The sequence below is a fragment of the Aptenodytes forsteri genome, unplaced genomic scaffold (assembly GCF_000699145.1).
Source record: "Aptenodytes forsteri isolate BGI_AS27 unplaced genomic scaffold, ASM69914v1 Scaffold123, whole genome shotgun sequence".
Taxonomy (NCBI): Eukaryota; Metazoa; Chordata; class Aves; order Sphenisciformes; family Spheniscidae; genus Aptenodytes; species Aptenodytes forsteri.
Genome location: NW_008794408.1, coordinates 3,213,016 through 3,234,585, shown reverse-complemented (window position 1 = coordinate 3,234,585; position 21,570 = coordinate 3,213,016). Strand labels below are relative to the sequence as shown.

General features: G+C 35.6%; 1 protein-coding gene across 1 annotated transcript in view; it reads right to left on the bottom strand.

The window, feature by feature from the left end:
- Positions 1 to 21,570, bottom strand: part of DOCK9 (dedicator of cytokinesis 9) — a 109,426-nt gene that overhangs the window by 43,277 nt on the left and 44,579 nt on the right. The window contains 15 exon segments of the mRNA XM_019474302.1: positions 3,114 to 3,225; positions 3,864 to 3,947; positions 4,668 to 4,814; positions 11,718 to 11,789; positions 11,914 to 12,039; positions 12,179 to 12,248; positions 12,383 to 12,498; positions 17,158 to 17,247; positions 17,914 to 18,000; positions 19,394 to 19,515; positions 19,894 to 20,017; positions 20,300 to 20,392; positions 20,991 to 21,056; positions 21,179 to 21,366; positions 21,447 to 21,526. Coding sequence (XP_019329847.1) covers positions 3,114 to 3,225; positions 3,864 to 3,947; positions 4,668 to 4,814; positions 11,718 to 11,789; positions 11,914 to 12,039; positions 12,179 to 12,248; positions 12,383 to 12,498; positions 17,158 to 17,247; positions 17,914 to 18,000; positions 19,394 to 19,515; positions 19,894 to 20,017; positions 20,300 to 20,392; positions 20,991 to 21,056; positions 21,179 to 21,366; positions 21,447 to 21,526 — 1,577 coding nt within the window.

Sequence of the window (21,570 nt, the reverse complement as noted above, 5' to 3'; positions counted from 1 at the left end):
ATAAACTGGGGGAAAGCTGGCCGGGGGGGCCGCTGCTCGGGGACTGGCTGGGCATCAGTCGGTGGGTGGTGAGCAATTGCATTGTGCATCACATGCTTTGTGTATTCTTTTATTATTATTGTTGTTATTATTATTGTTTTATTTTATTTCAATTATTAAACTGTTCTTATCTCAACCTACGAGTTTTCTCATTTTTACTCTTCCAATTCTCTCCCCCACCCCACTGTGGGGGGGGAGAGTGAGCAAGCAGCTGTGTGGTGCTCAGTTGCCGGCTGAGGTTAAACCACAAAAATGTACTGAACACATGACAGCTTAAGAGAAACTTTAGCTTGAAGATCTTATGTATTAGAATGTGTATATGTTTAAAATTTCAGCTGAAGTGTTCAAGAGTTTCTCATATTCACTGTCATTGTTCAATACAGTAATCAAAAAACATGCTAATCTCAAAGCACTTTCATTTTTCAAAGAGCTCTCCCAGTAAGGGAATCCATGAAGTCAGAAAGAAACATAGATAAGACAGCGCAGACATTCTACAGGCCTTCTTGTAACTCACTTAAGAGCCAACCACATCACCCGAGATGTCTTTTGCTTGAGACAGCAAAACAGAGCCAGACACACTTCTAATAACGGTCGTCTTTCCTCACCGAACTCCTAGTTCACCACAGAGCAGCATTTTACACTGTTCTTTATTGTGTAATCAGAAACACTATTTTCTCTAGTTTTGCTCTTTTCTTAGGATCCCTAAACCAACAACTGATAGTCCCTTTTCTATGGAAATATTTATGCAGTGTTATTATCCAAGACACTCCCGAAGGCTGAAAAAGCCAGAGACAGAAACAAGTTCTATGCAGCTGTCCAGCTCTTAGTCCCAAATCTTGTTCTACGACCTTGATGAAAGCGTTAATTAGTTGTACTCAACATTACTAAGCCAGCAGAGTCTACTGAATAAATATTTCAGAAAAAAATAACTTAATCTACAAAAATATAAATGTTAGGCAGGTTTACATGTTACTTGTAAAAGCACCTTCCTCACCTCTGCTTATTGATGTCTGCTATAGTTCAATGCCTGGAAGAAATTAATAACGTCTTCACAGCCACAAATGCAATAGCTAACGTACTATTTGTTTTGGCACAAGGCTAGATGTACCAGGAGCCCAGCTGGGCTAAACCAGGCATTCATGACTGAGCTCCAGTGCAAAAGAAAGATGCACGAGGTGGAAGCAAGAACAAGCTACAAAAGAGGAATATAGAAGCATTGATCAAGTATGCAGGGACAGTGCCAGGAAAGCCAAAGCTCAGTGACAGCTGAAACTGGTAATGGACATCAATGGCAACAAGAACAGCTTCTACCACTACATTAACATTAAAAGCCTTAATAAGAAAAATATGGGATATTTGCTGAATGGGCACAGTCGTTTAGAGACAGTGGACTTGGGTAAGGCTGAAGTACTCCATACCTTCATTACCTTATCCTCCACAGACCTGGTTCCCAGGTCTTAAGAGCCTAGAGACTAGCTTCAAGAAAGAGAATTATCAGCAGCAGATGAGGATCAGGTCAGGGATCTCCTGAGAGACCTCCAGTCATGCAAATCCACAGCACCAGATGAAACACTGAGAGAGTTAGCCAATATCATTGGAAGACCACTCACTATCACCTTTGTTAAGCCATGGTGATCAGGGGTCTCCCATAATTGGGACCTTGCAATGACTGAAGATAGACATTGCACACATCTTCAAAAAAAGGCAAGAATAACTACAGGCCTCGCTTTGGTCCTTGGAAAAGTCATGGAGCAAGTCCTCTTGGAAGCCATTTTTTGGCAAGTGAAGGAGAAGAGTGTGAGCGGGAATGGCCAGGATATGGTTTAGCCTGGATAAACCATGCTTGGCTAACCTGCCTTCTACAATGAACTCACTACATCTGTGGATAAGGGGAGAATTGCGTACGTCCACATGGTCATTGTATCCAAACGGGACATCACAGTCTAGGTGACTAGACACCTAAATGTGCAAAACAACTAGGTGGATCATTGGGCTCAAAGGTTGATGGTTAATGGTTTGTACCCTCCTTGGTGACCAGCTACAAGAGCAGTTTCCCAGGTTCTATCCTACTTAATACTACTTCATCAATGACCTGAAAGAGGAGATGGAGTGCGCCCTCATCATGTTTGCGGATGGGGTACAGTCCATATGCTCAAGGGCAGGGCTGCATTTCAGAAGAATCTAGATTTTACGGGAATGGGTCACCAGAAATGTCAATTAAATTCAACAAGGACAAATGCAAAATTCTGCACCTGGGATGGACGAACTTCTTGCAATGGTACCAGCTATGGAATGACTAGCTTGGGAGCAGCTCTGCTGAAAAACACCTAGGGGTCCAGGTGGACAGTAGCTTCAACAGGAGTTAGCATGGCATCCTGGCTAACATAAAGGCTAACCGCATACAGGGCTGTATCAACAGGATCATAGCCAGTATATCAAGGGAAGTGTTTATTCCCCTTTACGTGGCATTTGTTAGACATATCTGTAATAGCGTGTGTAGTATTTGGGCCTTCTAGTACAAGAAGGATCTTAACTTGAGTGAGTTCAGTGAAGGACCACCAAGGTAGTTAGAGGGCTGGAGCACATGCCCTGTCAGGAGAAATTGAGGGAACTGAGCTTGTTCCGTCTGGAGAAGGGAAGGCCTGAGGTGACCTGAGCAGGAGGTTGGACTACAGACCTATTGAAGTCCCTTTTAACCTGAATGGGTATATGAAAAAAAAGTAACTACACCAAGCCTCACATGCACACCTACCTACAGGAGCGTTGCAGGCTTCCACAGCTAGTGAATTAAAAGCTAACTAATGAAAAAAAACCAAACTTAATAATCATAGCAGGAAAGGGAGGCAGAGTCAAGGACGTAGTTTACCATATCTTTCAATGACTAGATACTTTGGATAGATTGCTACCAAAACTATTCCTTTAAGTTTAAACAAAAGGATTACAACTTTAAGCTTCCATTTAACAATTTCAAGGTTTCCAACATCTCATAGACCTGAAGTTACACAGTCTACATGTCTAATAATAAAAAGGTGACATCTAAGAAATATACCATACACTTCTTCAGAAGAACTTACCTTGGTATCTCTGAACTCTGCCTTTTCCAAATGGCATTGGTAGATTCAAAGGTATGTAGTGCTCATGATTACAGACTACACGGAGAAATTCAAATTTCAGTTCAAAAAGAGTCTGCAAAAATAATTTTAAAGTATAAATTAAACAACTGATGCAGTGATTTGAATAACACATTAGAAACAGCTTTCTAACACAAATGGGTGATTTCTCTCAGTCTTGCAGTATGAGGGATATAGACCTGTCGAAGTTCCATATGTCAGTATAAAATAATTCCAGCATAATTCATGTTTGACAACTGGATATAGTTCTATTTAGTGTTCCCATTGTCCAAAGTTATTTAAGTTTACTAGCATATCATGTATTGATGTAAGAAAAGTTTGGACCCACAGAAGTTGTTCTTTGGACATCTGGTACATGCTTTCACCACTACAGTAAATGTACAGAAACTTATCAGATATCAACTCTTCCAACTTTAGCCTTTCTCACATTCATGCTTAAAATTTCTGCTTAGTGTTGCACCCCCACACTCCACCACTTTCACAATACACACACTCTAGGGTGGTAAAGTTGCACCTGAAGGTGGGAATCAAAATATGAAGAAGTGATTTGATGGAAAAAGAAAATGCTCTAGGCACAGTGCAGGGACTTCTAATGTAACTGGGAAGAAGTCTGAACACTTAATGCGCTACTCTATCCACATGCATCAAGAAGAGGCAACTCCTACAAATAGTTTGTTTAAAAACACTGAGTACCTTCGGATCTCCTGGGGCAAAGCAGCTGATGTAGTTATTGATTTGCTTGAAAACAAAGCCTCTATCCATGAAAGTAAAACACCTCTGGGGAAAACAAGCAAAACCGAGATAGAATTGATTTAGTACTGTCTCAGTGCTCAGTAGCTATATTTCTGTATTTAATAAGTTTATTTTCCAAACATGACTGGTATTTCAGTTTGAATATAGAAAATAATAAAACAAGCAAACTAAATATATGTATACATATATGAATACCAAATTTTCCCTTAGAGTGCAGAATGTAAACAAATTGCAAATAAAAAGCAGTTTGGAGAGAAGAACTCTATCTTGACAGAAATGAAAATGAATGTGCCACTAGCAGTTTTATCTACCATTTTATTTCCCATCCTTTTTTCTCCCTACTGGTTCTTATTGGCTGGAAAAGGAAAGACACTGAAATACTGTCTACATAAAATGCATGCAAATAAAACACCACTCAATGTATGAAGCTTTTGTAGGATTGGATTAAAAGTAAACCGAGATGATATTTTTAAAAAAAAAAAAAAAAAAAAGAAAAATCAAAACACATTTTGGATTAAATATAAATACATTAAAAAATATATCAAACTTTCGAACAGATGTCTTCTTGATTACAGAAGATGCAAATTATACTTCAATACATTTTAACTTGGACATAGAATTACATTTAAAAAGCATTATCCATATTCAGTTTTACATGAGTTCACTTTAAGATTCTTTAAAATCCATGAAGAAGCAATATTATTGAAAAAGTAACCACAGAGCCCAAGTCGCTTGTGTACCTACTTTTATAAAGGCAGCAAGGCTATGGTTTGCATTTTTTGAAGCCTCTGGATTGTCTCTGTACTTCTGAGTGATGTGTGGCATTAGCATATTAACAACTGTTTCAACTGCATGATGAAAGGAAGCAGAAAATCTCTGGTTTCGCAACAGCTAGAAAAAAATTCAGATACAATATTTAATATGGTTTATAACATTAAAATAGATCAGAAAATTTACTTTAGATAAGATATAGATAACCTGACCAGGAGAGTGGAGACAAAGAAAGTTTTCAAATTTTCTCATTTGTCATTTAAAGTAACATTTTCTTTGAATTCAAGATTTTCCTGAACTTTCTAGACTGAGGGGGAAAAAAGAGCATTTGGTTAAAAGAAAGTATTACAACATGCACTAACATCTGTTGTTAAAATTCAAGCAAGGCATCTTTGATGACAAAAACACACATATAAAAGTTTGTAAGTGTAATGCAGTAATATTTTTCTATACTACAATAAACTTGACGACAGAAGCTAAGAATAAAAGGGAATCTTTTAATTCTATCTATCTTCCTCTCCAAAGCAGACACCAGCTGGTTCACGTACAGCAACTGCATTATCAGAATCTCTTTTCTGCCTTGGGAAAAAAAAAAACGTTTTTGCTGTTCTGCAACTATCTTTTTAACAACTCCTTTGCCTTTTGCCATTGTGGAAATTCTCATCCATGCTTCTTTCTTTCTCTTGCTCATCAGCGGCTTCCAATCTCAGCTCGTACAGGCTTCAGAATCTTACTCTCCATGTTTTTAAGTTTCCACAATCAGAACAGTTTTCCCTTGCTTTTAGGCAGTTTGCCAAGTAGCTTAAAAGATCTCCTCTACATTCACGATTTCCTCCTTTCCACTCACCATCTATATTATCTTCATCAATGATTTTGTACATTCTGACCAGTATTGGTCAGTAAGTTCTCTTCAGCTTTTTGGCACTGCAGAGCCTCTTTTATTTCTCTACATCTTACAATCTTTAATAAAGATTCTGTCTTTTGTCTGAAGGGACTTAATGACTGGTGGTGTGAGGCTGAAGAAGTGAACGCTGACAAAAACTGTTTCAACTGTACAGTCATGTCTTTTCTTTCTGAAAACTAAAATCAAAACATCCAAGTGCTCTGAATACTTTGTTATTTAAATAGTTTTTTGAACTATATTGAATGCAACATTCCTAGGCAGAACAAGTCATTGTCAAGGCCCTGAATAAATCAATTATACAATTTGCTCCCTTTGTGTTTGAACTGTGCTCCAAATTCTCTAGTTCTATTTAAAAAAAAAAAATATATTTTTTAAAAGATAGATATTAAGGTTGAAAAAGATCCCTGTATAAATATCAGCAGTACTCACTGATGAAATAACAATTAAAAATTAAAAATTCTGTTGGTGGGTATGCCAGTCAGTGTCCTACGACATTCTTGTAACTCAGTCTTTGCTGGACAGTAATTAAATATTTTTAAAAGTACTACAAAATTCTTGTTACAGAAATAATTTTGCTGCACTCAGAAATGCATCTTTTTATCAGCTCTCATAAGTAGAAGATATCTGAATGCATGTTCCATTTATTACTTTACCCACTAAGACAGAAAAAAAGCTAGCAAAATAATTTATTTGATATTTAAGGAGTTTGTACATCAAGAAGTGATGTTCAGGAATGAGGATACATGCAAACAAGAGGTGAGTTCTGCTCCTTTTTCTTTCATGTAACAGGGAAGATGACAATGCCGTGAGTTCTAAAAGTGGAAATGTTTTTTAACATGAAATGTGGAGACAACAATAAAAGTCTATCATAAAATGTCACTCCAGTAGTTTATAAGCTATGAACTTTACTTCACGTTACTGCAGGGGAAGAATGAGAAAGAACAGCCGTTCAAGGTGATACACAGCAAAGTACTAGAATCTAAAGGTGCATGTTAAAAGAATTTGTTTCCTTTGTACAATTGGGCAGTTCATATTTGGGGGTTGCTTTTGAAGATACTATTAAAAACAAACAAAAAATTAACCTGAAATGGATGGGGCTCCTATACAACAAGTATACCTAGCATGTAGAACACTCTATTGAGTGGGACATCAATAGAAACCAGACAGGTATTTTCCAGTATCAAGCTTAGGGGTTTGGGGGTGGGGTTTTTTGTTTGGTTTGGGCTTTTTTTCCTCTTCAGGTAGAATGACTGCATGCTACTATACATGTAAGTCCTAACAAAAAACGTGGCAACATTTTGGTAGTTTCAATGCTGCATAAGAAAATTTCTGTATGAACTGTTATCATCTTAGAAAGATTTATGGCTACAGAAGCTACTAAATCTATAAAAATCCTTATTTTCTGAAATAAAATGGGGTCTCTTACAGAGTTAAAAGTGCCATCAGTATTTAGATCACATTTTTGTGGTTTATCTACTTCTTTCTGGCAACTTGGAATCATAAATAAAATGCCACTAGCAATTAGTGCTTTCTTTGAAAAGAGTCATGCTTTTTCCATGGTCGTATTTTCTCCAGCCCATCTTCTACAAAATGCGTGTTTACAATTATGTTGTTAAGAGGTAGAGCAAACATTCATTAAAATGAAATTATATAAAATTTTAGCCTACCTAAAGAATTTTGTAGGGCAGAAAGATTACTTAAAAAGAACAAAACTTTTTCAGAATTTATATGATCATATAATCCCATGTAATAGACAAAATTTGATGCAACAAGTTGATGTAAAATATCACTTAAAGAAAGGTCAGAATTCCTAGACCAATATTCAGAAATATAAACATACACTGAATTGTCTCCTGCCTACATCTTTTGGTGCATTTTAATGAAAATCCTAAGCTTACTCATAACAACCCTTAGAAATCGATCTCAGAAGACCACAGTTTGTACAGCATGTCATTCATAGCACATAGTAAATCACAAAATGAACTGCTCAATCTTTCAAGTACAGCAAACCTGAGGCCATTAGGTCTCAGCTACTGGTTGTTACTACTAAAAAAAGAAAATAATCAGTGCCTTCTCTTATAGATACTTAGGTCACTTAGACATGAAAGAGATGGAGGTCTTCGAGTAATAGTTATGGTTATGCCTACCCCAATTCACACCATATTTCCATAACACCCGGTAATCAAATCAGTCTCAGGCTTCTGTAACTGATACAGTGTTCCTTTACCAACTTTGTTTTCCCTAAAATTAAAGTCTTGTTAAATTGAATTTGTTCTTCAGACGTACGTGCTGGTGCTCTCCAAATATAATTCTTTTATTAGGATTACATGGGTCAGCAAAGACACATTAGCTTTGAGCAAATGAATCAGTATAGCACTTGTGGAGGAAAGAAATAGTAATAAAAAAATAAAAAAATAATCAAGAACTAGTAGTAATGTGAATGCTCATCAATGGTAGCATACCATACTATACAAGAGATGCAGATCATATGGGAGAGGATACTAAAAACACGGACACTGGCTGAGTCATTCTGAAAAGTAAATTGTATTTGGTTTTTGTTTGTTTACACAGATCCCTGCTTTAAAAAAGATGATATTCTACTGTACTTATTTTATCCACCATCTGATCTCAATTTAAAAATATAATCCTATTGTAAGGAAGTTATAATTAAATTAAGGAAATGGGTTTGTATGACAGCAAGTTAGTGGTTTCTTTGAAGTTTTTTTTAAACCAATATGCTGTTTCCAAACTTGTGAGGACTTCTGTAGGTTTGTTAAAATCAGGAAAAAATATATAAACTTTGTTTAGCCAAGCACAAACAGCATGTTGTTGTTTTTCAGAGTATCACCTACCAAATCCAATAAAAAACTTCCTCAAGCTATACAAGTTTCACACAAACCATGTTTTGAAAACCTTGCCCAGATGCACCACATTCTGTAATTAGAAAAACTGTATCCTTCTCAGAGCTGAATACTGTAAAATAAAAAGTACTGCTAGTACTGTCACGTAAGTACTGAAACCAACAAAAATTCCTTCAGTTTTTATCAACATCATTTTTAAATTATAAAATTCTAATTCAATTCCAGAATTCTCTAGAAAATGTCATCTTTAAATAAGCAGCAGTGTTTTCTGCTTTGTAAGATTATACTTTCATTTCAGTTTAATTGATTAAATTAATACAATTAATTTAACTGATTATAATAAGCTCAAAATAGCGAAATAAGAAAATAAGAAATACTCAATTCACAGAGTGAACAGAAGCACAAACGCCTTCCTCAAGGAACATCAAATCAATAATAAAAATTTAATTTTAAAGATCCTGAATTATTTGAACAGATACTATGAAAGAGCAAAAAAAAGAGAAACAGAAAAAAGTCCATCTGAATATGTTTCTTACTTTGGTTTGAATTAACAGTATTTCTATTGATTAGTGGTAGAAAAAGTTGTAAGTCTCTCCTTTTTACAAACGCCTTCCTCAAGGAACATCAAATCAATAATAAAAATTTAATTTTAAAGATCCTGAATTATTTGAACAGATACTATGAAAGAGCAAAAAAAAGAGAAACAGAAAAAAGTCCATCTGAATATTTTTCTTACTTTGGTTTGAATTAACAGTATTTCTATTGATTAGTGGTAGAAAAAGTTGTAAGTCTCTCCTTTTTGCTAGAAATTTTGAAAAATTCCCAAAGAGCTGATCAGTTAAAACCAGCAAGAAGTTTGACACCTTTAATGCAAAAGGATGTACTACTGCACTGCATGCACAGCAAATCCTCTGTGCATATATTTGCATTCTAAAAACTCCTAAACAAATGGTAGCTGTCACACTTCCCTAGACAATCTAGGCTGTTAGTGGTAAAAGCTTGCCTTCTTCCACACTTCAGAAGATACTTAAAGCTGTAGTACTAGTACCATGTAAATACTCAAATTCCCCCCACTCCCTTAAACTAAAGGCCTATTTCTAGATTAAACAGACTACAAATACCAGGTAAAAGTTTATGTCCGTATATTAGAGTTCATCAGGCTGGTTTTGCACAAAACACGTCTTCCCTGACAACTGTCTAAGCTGTTTTTAAAAAAAATCTGCCAATAAAGGTTCCAGAATTTCCAGAACCACTGCTCCAATTAAAAGCTGAGATTTTATTTAAAAAACAAAACTATTTCATCATTTCTTTTTAGTAACATAAAGGAGATCACTCTCTTCTTTGTGACATTTTAAATGGAGACAACTCCTTTTCCTTATATAAAAACGCAACACAACAGCTAGCATCTCATGAGGCTACACGCAAAAATTTGAGGTCCTCTTCAAATGCAGAATAACAGGATGAAGTCAGCTATTCTTTGCAGATTTTATCTACTCATAGAAACTGAAAGTCAGAATAAAACATAGCTGGGCAGACTGAGGTGGGGGAAGTTAAGCTTAAAATACACAATCGATTTTGCTACTAAATGAGGAGCCTCACAAACTGACTGAGCTCCTCCTGCATTCCAGAGCAGCGGGAAAAATAGTTACACGTGTTACAGATTTTCCTCCTGTTTTAATTCAGATTGTTAAAAAAAAAAATTCCTTCTATTTCTACAAAGGGTGCAATGCTGAAGCCTGGTATCTTTACTGTGTGATCTATTTCAGTAGAATGCATAGTTCAACTTGAATCCATAAATCATGCTCTTCCTCTCTATTATTATGGTAATCTGCAAATCATGTATCAGTAATTAGTGCTAAAATGAGTCCAGCTGAATACTGTATTAAGGCAGATTTTTTTAATTTACTACTAAGTAACAGTCAGTCTGGTGATGCGATTTAATTCTTCTAACTAAAAGTAAACCAGTAAGATGAACAGGAAAACATTTTTATTCTGTATTAGTATTCTAAGAGAAAGTGATGGTTACTAGGATTTGGACATCAAACACATTACTTTCATGAATATCTAATGATGAAAAAGTCATTTGACCAATTATCACATGGAGTTCACATGCTTCTTAAATGAAAAATGAATCAATAATTTCTTTAAAGATTAGATCTAACCAGTAAGATGAACAGGAAAACATTTTTATTCTGTATTAGTATTCTAAGAGAAAGTGATGGTTACTAGGATTTGGACATCAAACACATTACTTTCATGAATATCTAATGATGAAAAAGTCATTTGACCAATTATCACATGGAGTTCACATGCTTCTTAAATGAAAAATGAATCAATAATTTCTTTAAAGATTAGATCTACTGAAATAGGAAAGTCCAGACACTTAAAGTAAGTTGAACTGGGACTCAAACTCTACTGATCATACCACAGCAGAACAGTATAAGTGTAGCACTCTAAAGTGTTTTTCCTGATCATCGTCCAAGTATTTTTTTCTTTCCCCCACGTACTTCAGACTTCCAGTTGTGTTTTAAATACACAGTGAAAAAACAGGTAAAGATTTCAGAACAACCTGGTATGTTACTCAGCTGGGACTATTTTGTGTATTTGAAACTTTACTTTCAAGACTTGTTTTAATACAGAAGTAAGTAAACTAAAAAGCTGTCACCAATGTAAGAAAAATACTGCTTATAGGCCAAGCTGGTAGAAAAATGCCTGTTTCTAAAATTCTAGCATTCTCTTTCCAGCATAGGAAATAACACAGAATTAAATATTGATACTTCTTATCGCATAGAGAAGGACTGTAGACTGCATGATTCACTGTTCTCAGGGACATTTTATATCACGGCTACTGTACTGCTTAGGAAATAGCCTAGATATTTTTGGGTAGTACTTACATCAAAGTCCACAGTGTTATCTGTTGCTTCCAGCTTCATTGTACCATTAGTATTAAGAAATCTAACTAGTCTCTCTGATGATTTACACAGACTGCTCTACCGTATGGATTTTAAGGGGTTTCTATCCTTTTATAGTAATGTTGAATCTACCCCTGTAGTTTTTTCTATCTAATATTTCAACTGATTTCTCCTGCCGCTTTGCTCTTTTCCTCCCTTTCTTATAAATGAAGATATTATATATAAATCATAGCCATTTATATATAAAACTTTTTCTTCTAATATGCAATAAAAATGTGATTGGAGAAAGAAGAGACTATACAAATTCTCTTTAGAATAACACTTTTTTTTGCAAAAGTTGACATACCTTCACTTTAGAGTTTTCTATCAAATGCTGAGCCATTGATTTTATCAGAACTTCAAAGAAAAACCATGAATACTGCAGAGAAAAGAAAACATTCTGTAAAATTGCCACATGCATTCAACAACTATTTCAATACAATTAGTTCCTATTCTTCAGTTATGACAAGAACATACAGTAAAAAGTATAGTTCAATATATACCTTAAGTAGCTTGTTGCTTGTAAGAAAGTCAGCAGATGGCTTTAAAATTGTTGTCATGGACTTTGTCAATTCTTCATGTACTGTCTTATATTCAGAAGCAACATAGGGTTCAGCTTTATAAGCATACTTGGGGAGGAAAAACAGAATATAATATGAAACTATGACATAATATGAAACAATTGAAATTGAATAGATGCAACTAAATTTAAATATACTCTTTTTAGAGAGATAAAAAAAGGAAATATTCAATTTACTTTTTACCTACCTTGACATAAGATCTCAGGTAGCTATCCAAGCCTTCTTCATGACACTGAGCAACAATATGGATAATAACCCTAAACAGAAGTCGGAAACCAAGTAAGCTTACAAAGAAAGCTATGATCGCAATAGCAAAAATGCTACTCAGTTACAGATTTATGTGATAACCTAGTCATCACTTAAACTCTATGAAGCACTTAAAATTCTTTACCTTGTCACATTGACTGCAACTTCCTCTTGAGTTGCTCTAGTGAGAACTCTAAACAACTGGTTTAGAACAGTTGGCAGGAAAGCTATCATCACATGGCCTTCCATAGCATGAAGGCTCTAAAAGAAAGCAGTAATAGAGTCACTCCCTTGAAACAATGGCATTTAAATCACAAGTTCGGAAACAATAAAATCTACTGCAGGTCTTTTTCCAAAAACACACACTGCTTGCACTATTTGGTGTTAATTACCTGAAATACTGCACAGAAAGCAATTGAGAATAGTTTCCAACATAAGTATTTGGTAAAATATTTTCTACATTAAGGTAAATTAGGGATAAAAATTAGGTTTTATTAAAAGCATTTTAGAAATATTTGTACTTTTCCATTGAAATGCATACTAGGTAATGTTTCAATGAAAAGACTACCTGTGTACACCACAGCAAGCTGACACTGACACTCTGTGATACTTTGCTATTTCATTCACCAATGCAGACATTTAGCAAACAGAAGTTCCACAAAAATATACAGATTGCTTACCTGTGTTAAGTGCAATACTAGTTATACTAGTCACTGCAACACAACAAACTAATATGTTAAAAACTAGAATGAACTAAAATCCCTAACTATCTAATGCTGGAAATTGGAGACAGTGAGTTACTAACCACTCAACTTCTTCATGATATGCCTTTGCTTTCCATCACATGCAAAAGATATTATAGACATAACAACCCTGACATAAAAGGCAGTGTATGGCATTTCATCCTACATTGTTTTATGCCACAAAATTCCCTGGAGTTAGAGGGAGTTTGACAAAAAAAGAGTGTATTTGCTGAACACGCGTACAGACAACACATTTCAAACATTTCCATTCACTGTTACATAGCGGTCTTGTCTTTGAATGTTTGCTTCTATGCATGTTCACACTATTCAGGACTCAAAACAGTCTTCCTTCCTACATGACCCATGATTTTTCTTGGAAACAGCAGTCATACGCTACACCATCTTTTCTATAAGCCTTGAATATCAGAGCATTGGGTAAACAGGCAAATGGAACTTCAGCTCAGACTTTTTTCCAGGATGCAGACATTTTTTGGTAAGGTGCTGTTTTAAGTAAGACTCTGAAGTGGACTTGTAACCCAACCTCCGATGCCTTTTAGTGTACAATTACACTTAGACTGCCAGAAGTAGCTGTGCCCTTTGATCTCTCAGGCGGCAATGGAGGTAACTACAAGTAGATACCTCAACTTATGAGATGCTAAGTGATGTTTGGGCTCACAAAACATGAAGGAGAGCATACAAACATCTCGAGTCAGGTAAGTCTCAGAAAACCTTTAAGTAGAAGCATCAGACGGTGCTTACACAAAATCCTGTTAGGGAGGGTAAGAGCAGAAAGAAGAGAGAACAGGAGAACGCTTGTCAGGTTCAGTAACCCAAGCTACTCTGCCAGTAGCACACTGGCTTTGTGGAGAAAAGTAAATCCTAAGTATTTAAATGTGTCATTGCCATTATAGCATAGACGTTACCTGCAGGAAACCGTCACCAGCAAACTGAAACGTTGATTTTTAAAGAACATTTAGCACTCAGGCTGGCCAAGTCTGGCACAGATAGGTACAGGCTGACACACAAAAGGCAAGCTCTCAATACACAAGAGAAGTAAAAAGTATTTGGGTCCCTGTGAGGCCCAGCTAGACAGGAATTTGGCCCAATAGAATTGAGAATTGCCATAATTTGTAGCTGACACAGAAAACAGCATTTGTTTTCTGCTACCATGAAGCGAGGCAATAAAGTCAATGTGATGTGTTAATCTAGTGGTGTGGAACATGTTTATACTGTGTGGTGAGAGCGTTCTGGTGTTTGACAACAAGCAAGAGTTATAAAGAGGCTCTGCAGTTGCATTATTCTGTCCCAGGGATTTTGGCAAGACATGGTCTTGTCACTGAACCTAAAGATTTTGCTAATGTGGAATTAATATAAATATAAATAAATTAAGTGTTTAAAGGCAAAGGAATAAGCTACCCAAATATATTACAGTATATGTCATCACATACAACTGAAGTAAATAATGTGATTTGGGAGTAATCTGAGGAAGTGTTCTTTTGAGCTTTCCCTAAAATGATACTTTAATATCTGATGGTCACTTTGTTCTACCAGACTAACAAGAGTTGTGAATATCAAGAAGACATCAACCCTTTGATTCCAGCCAACTGTCATTTTTGATGGTCAGCGGGTGGCAAGATAAATCTGAAATTGCCATGCTAGTCCCTGAAAGAGATTTTTATTATATCAGATTCAAGTAGAGCTCTGGTAAACTTAAGAAACAGTGGGATTTCTCGAAGTAGTGTGAATCCCGATGAATCAAACAGGGCAGAAACTGACTGAGGGTTGGTTTACAGCTTCAGCTCCTGAGGTAAGAATCAACCAACCGCCCACAAAGTACAGGGTCGTTCCATTCCTCATAACGTGAACAGTCACTGCTGCCAGGACCCTGGTAAAGAGCCTCTCCATGGTGTGCAAACTGATTTTTTAATAGTAGTGATTCAGACTTGTCATGTATGCAGAGATTTTAGTAATAATGTTTCTTTTCGTGTAACATCTGACTGTTTCCCAGACCAACTGCTTTATATTACAGCACCAGAAAGAGCGAATTCTGGTTTTTTTTCACCTGAACTTATCAATAGACATTCAATTCCCTGAGGTCCAGTATGGACAACAATCCTTCCCTTCTTCTTAATACCAGAAAACATCTGCCATTTTCTCTGGCACCTCAAGTAGCAGGAAAGCTACACCCCTTGAAAAAAAGTGATGGAAATGATACTGACAATATTAAAGAGCTTCAATGAGCCACAGGTCAGATTCTAAGACCTCTAATTCATGATGACAGAACATGCCACCTTTATTATACAGAGAGAAAAAAAGAGAGGTTAAGTCCAATGATAAAGGTTCAGTGTCCCAACTGATCTCAAAACCACAACCAGAGGACAAGAAGGCAAAGCTGCATCAATGAGAAAAAAAACCTTTTATGACTAGGACTTCTAAAAACCTGGATGATTCCTTTGTATTTTGATAGAACACGGGAGGAAATTGAATACCAGTAACTTTAAATCCCTTGCCAGAAAAGTACAAACAGTAGGAAGTGAGAGGTATAGAGGTTCTCTTCTTCAAACAGAAATCTCAGACAGCAGGGCCGCAATGTCCCAGAAGGATTACTTGGGGAAAGATGGAATAATCCCCTTGGCCCCTGGCCTCAAGGCAAGATGAAACACACTGAAGCAGTGGTTCCTCTCCTCTTCCGTCTCTATTGGAGAGAGTTCCTCAGGGCACAAACCACATATACACGGTTAGAAAGACTCTATATTTTGAAAAGTGTCACAATGACAGAGGATTTGCAAGTGCGGTATCAGGGAGGGATTCTGCACATAAGCTGTCTCTAACTCCAGTAGGGCCTCTTGATACTGCAAGAGTGCTGACTTTTAAAGCCAAAACACTACCAGGCTTAGTGCTAGTGCCATCTAATTGGGGACTATTTGGTACAATTACTGCTGCAGAAAGCAGTGGAAATAAGAATGGCTCCAGATCGAAAATTATCAAGGAACCCGAAACAGATACTTCAAGTGAAAAACACAGAGAAATGACATCTTATATCAAAACAAGAATGTCAGCAGCAGAAACCCAAGTGAGAGGCATCTCTAGTGACTCATTCTAAGTAACCATGGGGGATGATGAAGTTCAGCTACAAGACTATGGTCTTTGCCTTACCCTTTTGATGTGAAGCTACCATGGCCAGAATCCCTTCTAAGGGGTTGTATTATTGTCATATGATTTGCCAGCACGTTTTGGGATTGCAAAATTTCAGAATGATAAGGACAAATAGAAGACTGAGAAACAGGTCTGTCAGTAAAAAATGGTAATGATAAAAAAACCTATTTCCAAATAGGCTTATTCCATCTTCCTGCTGTTAACGTACTGTGTCCTGTTTTGTACCAAAGTTGATGACAGAAGTCTTGGGGCAAGGAAGACGATTCAGAGCCATGATTTTGACATAAACAAGGTCACAAAACAAGTCCAGTTCAGAAGTGTGCCACATTCAATAGTTAAGTTCTTACTTAAATGTCTTGAGTAGACAGTCCAGTTTTATTAATTGATGGTATTCAATTACAACAATAAACTCTGTTGTGCCTAAGAAAATTAGGCGTTACTTGTCATACCTTATGTAGATTTTAAGGTGACTGAATTTTGGGCTTTATATTAAAAATTTGGCCTACTTGGTTAAGACAAAATTGCTGTGGAAACCATGCACTCTACTCATCTAATCCTGAAAGAGAACTGTAGACATGATGATGATGATGACCTCCTAAGCAAAATTTTAGAAAATCAAGAGTCATCATTCCATGAGGTGAGGAAACCATGCACTCTACTCATCTAATCCTGAAAGAGAACTGTAGACATGATGATGAACCTCCTAAGCAAAACAAAATTTTAGAAAATCAAGAGTCATCATTCCTTTCCATTCCCATGTGCAGTTCCATTTGATTATATTGACAAAATAAGCCATTAGTGTTTCGAAATTATCACTTATAAGGCTGACCAATACTGTCTCATTATTTACTCATGGTTTCCTCTTATATTGCAATTGTAAATTTACCTAGGGCAGGAAGTATCTTCTTGTTCTTTTTATACTGCATATTCCATTAATGAGACCTAGAAAATGTCTGAAGCTCCTAGGTTTTGCAGGAGAATAAATAAATAATATAATCTGTTACTCACTACCATTTTATACCTTAAGATATTTTACAAGATCAGTTCCTAGTGCACGAGCTCCAGACTCTGTTTTCTGACAGTACTGAAAAAAATTATGCAAGTGCTGGTCCTGTCAAAGACAAAAAGAACAACAAATTAAACAATATCTAACATTACTATCCATAATCCAAAACAGAACACATGAAAAAATTTATATATAGAAATCCATATATGTGTCCATAGATGCAATTTTCAAAAATAATTGAAGTGCACTACTCTGAAAACTAATTTAGTCTACATGTAACTGATTTCTTTTTTAACCCACATAAGAAATTTCCAGTGATTTTTGAATACCAATTATACAAAACACCACCTATATTTCCTTCAAACCAACTGACATGCAGAAGATAACTACCCTTAAGTATGCTATCCCAACTGATCATAACATGTATTTTATGAGCAGCTATAACAGGACTCATTGCTTTGTAGATATGCCAGTAAATAGCTTTCAGACAACTACGACCTCTCATCTAACAGGAAAATTCAGATTGGAATAGATGACCATGTTAGACAAAAGGTTCACATTTTGAATAGCTTCCATTTAAGATCTGCTGTTTTTCACAGCTGATGTGAAAGAGAGATACCATGCAGAGTTTCCAAGAGACAAAAAAAAAAAAAAAAAAAAGAGAGAGATCAGCATATTGAGTTTAAGAATTTTCCCAAATATTGTATATACATATAACAAACATACATTATTTATAAAACTTTCTCTAATTTATTTTATTTTATAACTCACCTGCGTATACACAGTTGACACCAGATGAGTGGATATTTTTAACAGTTGTTTGCCTCCATCTACCCATTTAATTTCAGGACCAGAATGCTGCACGCACACATGCAGAGGAAAAGTAAAATAATGTAGCATTATTCTAGAGTAAAACAATTTGTTTATAGTACCACAAACAACACTTTTTTTTTTTTTTAAAAACAAGTTGAAGAAATGTGTGCAATGAATAAAGTCATAAAAAAAGGAAAATTATGCAGGCAATATTACCAAAAGCATTTATGAAGCTTAAAATGCTTTTTAAAAGTCCCACAGTAGTTTCCTCACTGGCTAACAAAATTGCTTTTCTGTAAGTCACAGATCTCACGTTTCCCCTACAACTTTGCAAAGAAACTTGTGACTAGAGAGAGATATCTACTAGTTTTCCGAGAAAAAGAACAAAAGAATTTCCACAGACACTGACACAGTTTAAACCTTACCATAGGCCACCGATAGCTAGCAGCCAGTGCTTCCTTCCCATCCCACTTCCAAAGAACTGAGAATGGGAATGCTCAGCTGACTATCCTGACAACCAGTTAGGGAAAGATTTTACTGCTAGATCTACAACTAGTCATATTGATCGTAACCTTCTACCCATGGGCATGAGCAGAGACTAACAGCAGAGGCACAAGGAATACACCTATGATGTGAAAAGATGAAAGATGTGAAGGAGTCAATGGTTGGAAAGCTTACAGCAGAGTTTAAAAAAGAAAAGGTGGTAGAATAGGAGGAGAGCAGCACCTCTTGCTGTTGATTTTAGGACTTTTCCTCCAAAATGAGTCAATTTTGTCTCTGTGTTTCATTCTCTTAGTCAAATCCCCTATCACATTTTACATTTTGTATCCTCCTCGGTATCATTTTTATTACCATAATTTTGCAAGCTTTCTGCTTTGAAAAATACAACCATAAATTTTGCTAGTGAAGTATAAAGATCACAAAAATCAAGATGTGAGATGAAGACTTTGTCAGGAATAAAGGACTTACTGAAAGGAGACAGCATGAAATGCTAAAAAAAATTTAGTAAAGGACTTCAGATTATTTGCATATCTTCATAAACTCAAAATAGTTTAATGTATTTAAAAATTACTGTAACTTCTAGTTAATTGTTATTACAAAAAATTAAACTTAAACATTTCCTATGTACATCAGCTGAATAATAACAACAGAAATAAGTACTTAACAATTTAAATGAAAACCTATATTAGGACAGGTTGATTCAAATTCTTGTAAAAGTCAGAATTTGGTCATAAGTTTTGTCTCCCATTTCTCTTTGGGTTGGTTTGTTTCCTCTGAGGCAGATGTCTAACTTTTGCAAAGCACTCCATTGCAACTATAGAAGAAAAAAAATTTCTTCTAGAAAATGACTTAAATCTTATCAGACTGGGGAATTACAACCAAACCTTCTCTTTCCATATCTTTTTTTTAAAGATTAGAGCAATTTTATATAACATACCTTTACAACGCCAACTTCTTGATAACTAAGATAGCCTGACGGAAGATTTGCTGACACAGGGATGTGTTGCTCATTGGTCACCACTCTTCCATCTTTTATTAGAGGAAGCCAAGAATACCCAACTACAGAACATGAAAGGCAAGTAATTTTAAATTTTATGAATCTTTACATAAACCCTTACAAAAGTCTTACTGTACACTTCTGATATGTAATTCATAAACCAGAAAATGTTACTGTAAGGGCCAAATGATTTGAACTCAAACAATTAGAAATAATTGAAAAGGCAAATAAATTGTCACTGAGTTTGAAAAAAACTTGATAGACATTCTAAAACAACATTTGAAACATTTAAATTAAAAGAAATACTTAATGAAATCTTTCAGTCTGTATAATGTAATTAGAAAGCATTATATGGATCACAAAAATCACAGGTTACCAGATAAGCATACTTCATAAAATCGCCCCAGTAATTACTGAAAGTAAAGCATTAGCGTACCTACCTTGTGTTTCAACAACATCTTTTTTCTTTGTACTCCCTTTGCTTGAATTGTCACAGCTGACATGGTAGAAGGTGAACAACAAATGGTGCTTTTCATGTAATTGAGTGGGCAATTCTATTTTGATCTGAAAGGCAAAGAATCACAACCTTTGTAGAAGTCTTCAGCTAGAGCAGTGACATGCCTTACTGGTCACACACTTAAAAAGCAATTCCAGTTATATGCTATTTGAAGCAAGATCAAGAATCACACACTCAAAACTTACAAAAAATTTACTTACAGTGAAAAGGGAGGTCTGATTTAACTGAAATAATTATCAAGAACTTTGCAATCCTCAAATCTTTTCTTGTATTTTTGAAACTTACGTAATACCTAAACCAGTAAAAGTTACCTCAGAAAGGTAGCTTACCTCATCATAAAACTCTGGATTTTGATGGTGATGCAGAACAGCAGCAAATGCACTTCTAGTAAATACTGGCCCACCTGGCCTACCATAGATACACTAATAAAGGAAAAAAGAACAAAAAAACCCCCTGTAATCCTTTTTCACTCTCAGCTTAAAATCTGTTTCACCCAGAATTTGAAATATTTTAACTCGTGTTTAACTTGGTTCCTTTGCACAGACAGAGGATTACATGATCTGTAGTCTGCCTGATGTGCAGTAAAGCTAACACTGTGATTTCACCTCAGGATTGCTGTACCTTTTTCTACTTCTTTTCTTCCGGGCACCTCTTACACACTGTGGTAGCTCATAAACAAATACAGAGCTTGGCTCTGCAGTTGATCTAAAGCTTTACTGTTTTTAAGTTAAATAATTTTTCCTGTGGAGTAGGCATAAGCCACCCTTGTTTGCAACAAGTTTATTCTTGGAATTTTTGTTGATATAAAGAAATTAAATGCTCTGAGGGTTCTTTAGTAATCTTTTATATCAAAAACAAGCATGTCATCTAGGAGTTACTCTTATGCTAAATGCAAAAGGAGGACAGAAAGCCGCCATGCCAAGCTAGATAAATTAATCTAGTACTACCGTGTTACTTAGCTATTCACTATTCACTAGTTCACTATTTTCTTTTATCAGTTGCAAAAATCAAAAGACTAACCTTTAAAGGCAAAGAATCCTCTTCATCAGAATCTTTGAACTCAATGCATACTGCAATATTTCTAGCCTAAAGCAGTATTCAAAAACAAAAACCCAACACTTAATCGTAAGGATCATCACAGAAATATAATATGTAAACAATCTTAACCAAACCTAAGAAAGAAGGATGTACAGTTTTCCCGTACTCACCTTTGCAAAAGACTTTTGACTGTCATATTTCAAGTGCTTTGGATAAACATAAAGATGATTGTTGTAGATGGTGAAAGGCTGAGTGTGTTTTGGTATACAGGGTACAAATTCCTCTATTTCAAACGTTATTAGTGTCTTGGTACTGTTTTCAAACTGTTTCATGGGAATGTATGATGAGTTAACATAATCTGAAAATACATAAAAAACCAATAAAAAACTGAAGAGAAAAAGCCTGAATGTCCATTTAACAGTGTTTATTAATACTTACTTGGAAAATCTGTTGACACATTATCAATTGTAACATCCAGATTTCCTAAAATAACAGGAAGTTTGGCCATCTTTTCAGGTCTATAGGAAGGAAAAAAAACTCAAAGTCAGGCTAAATGCAAAAC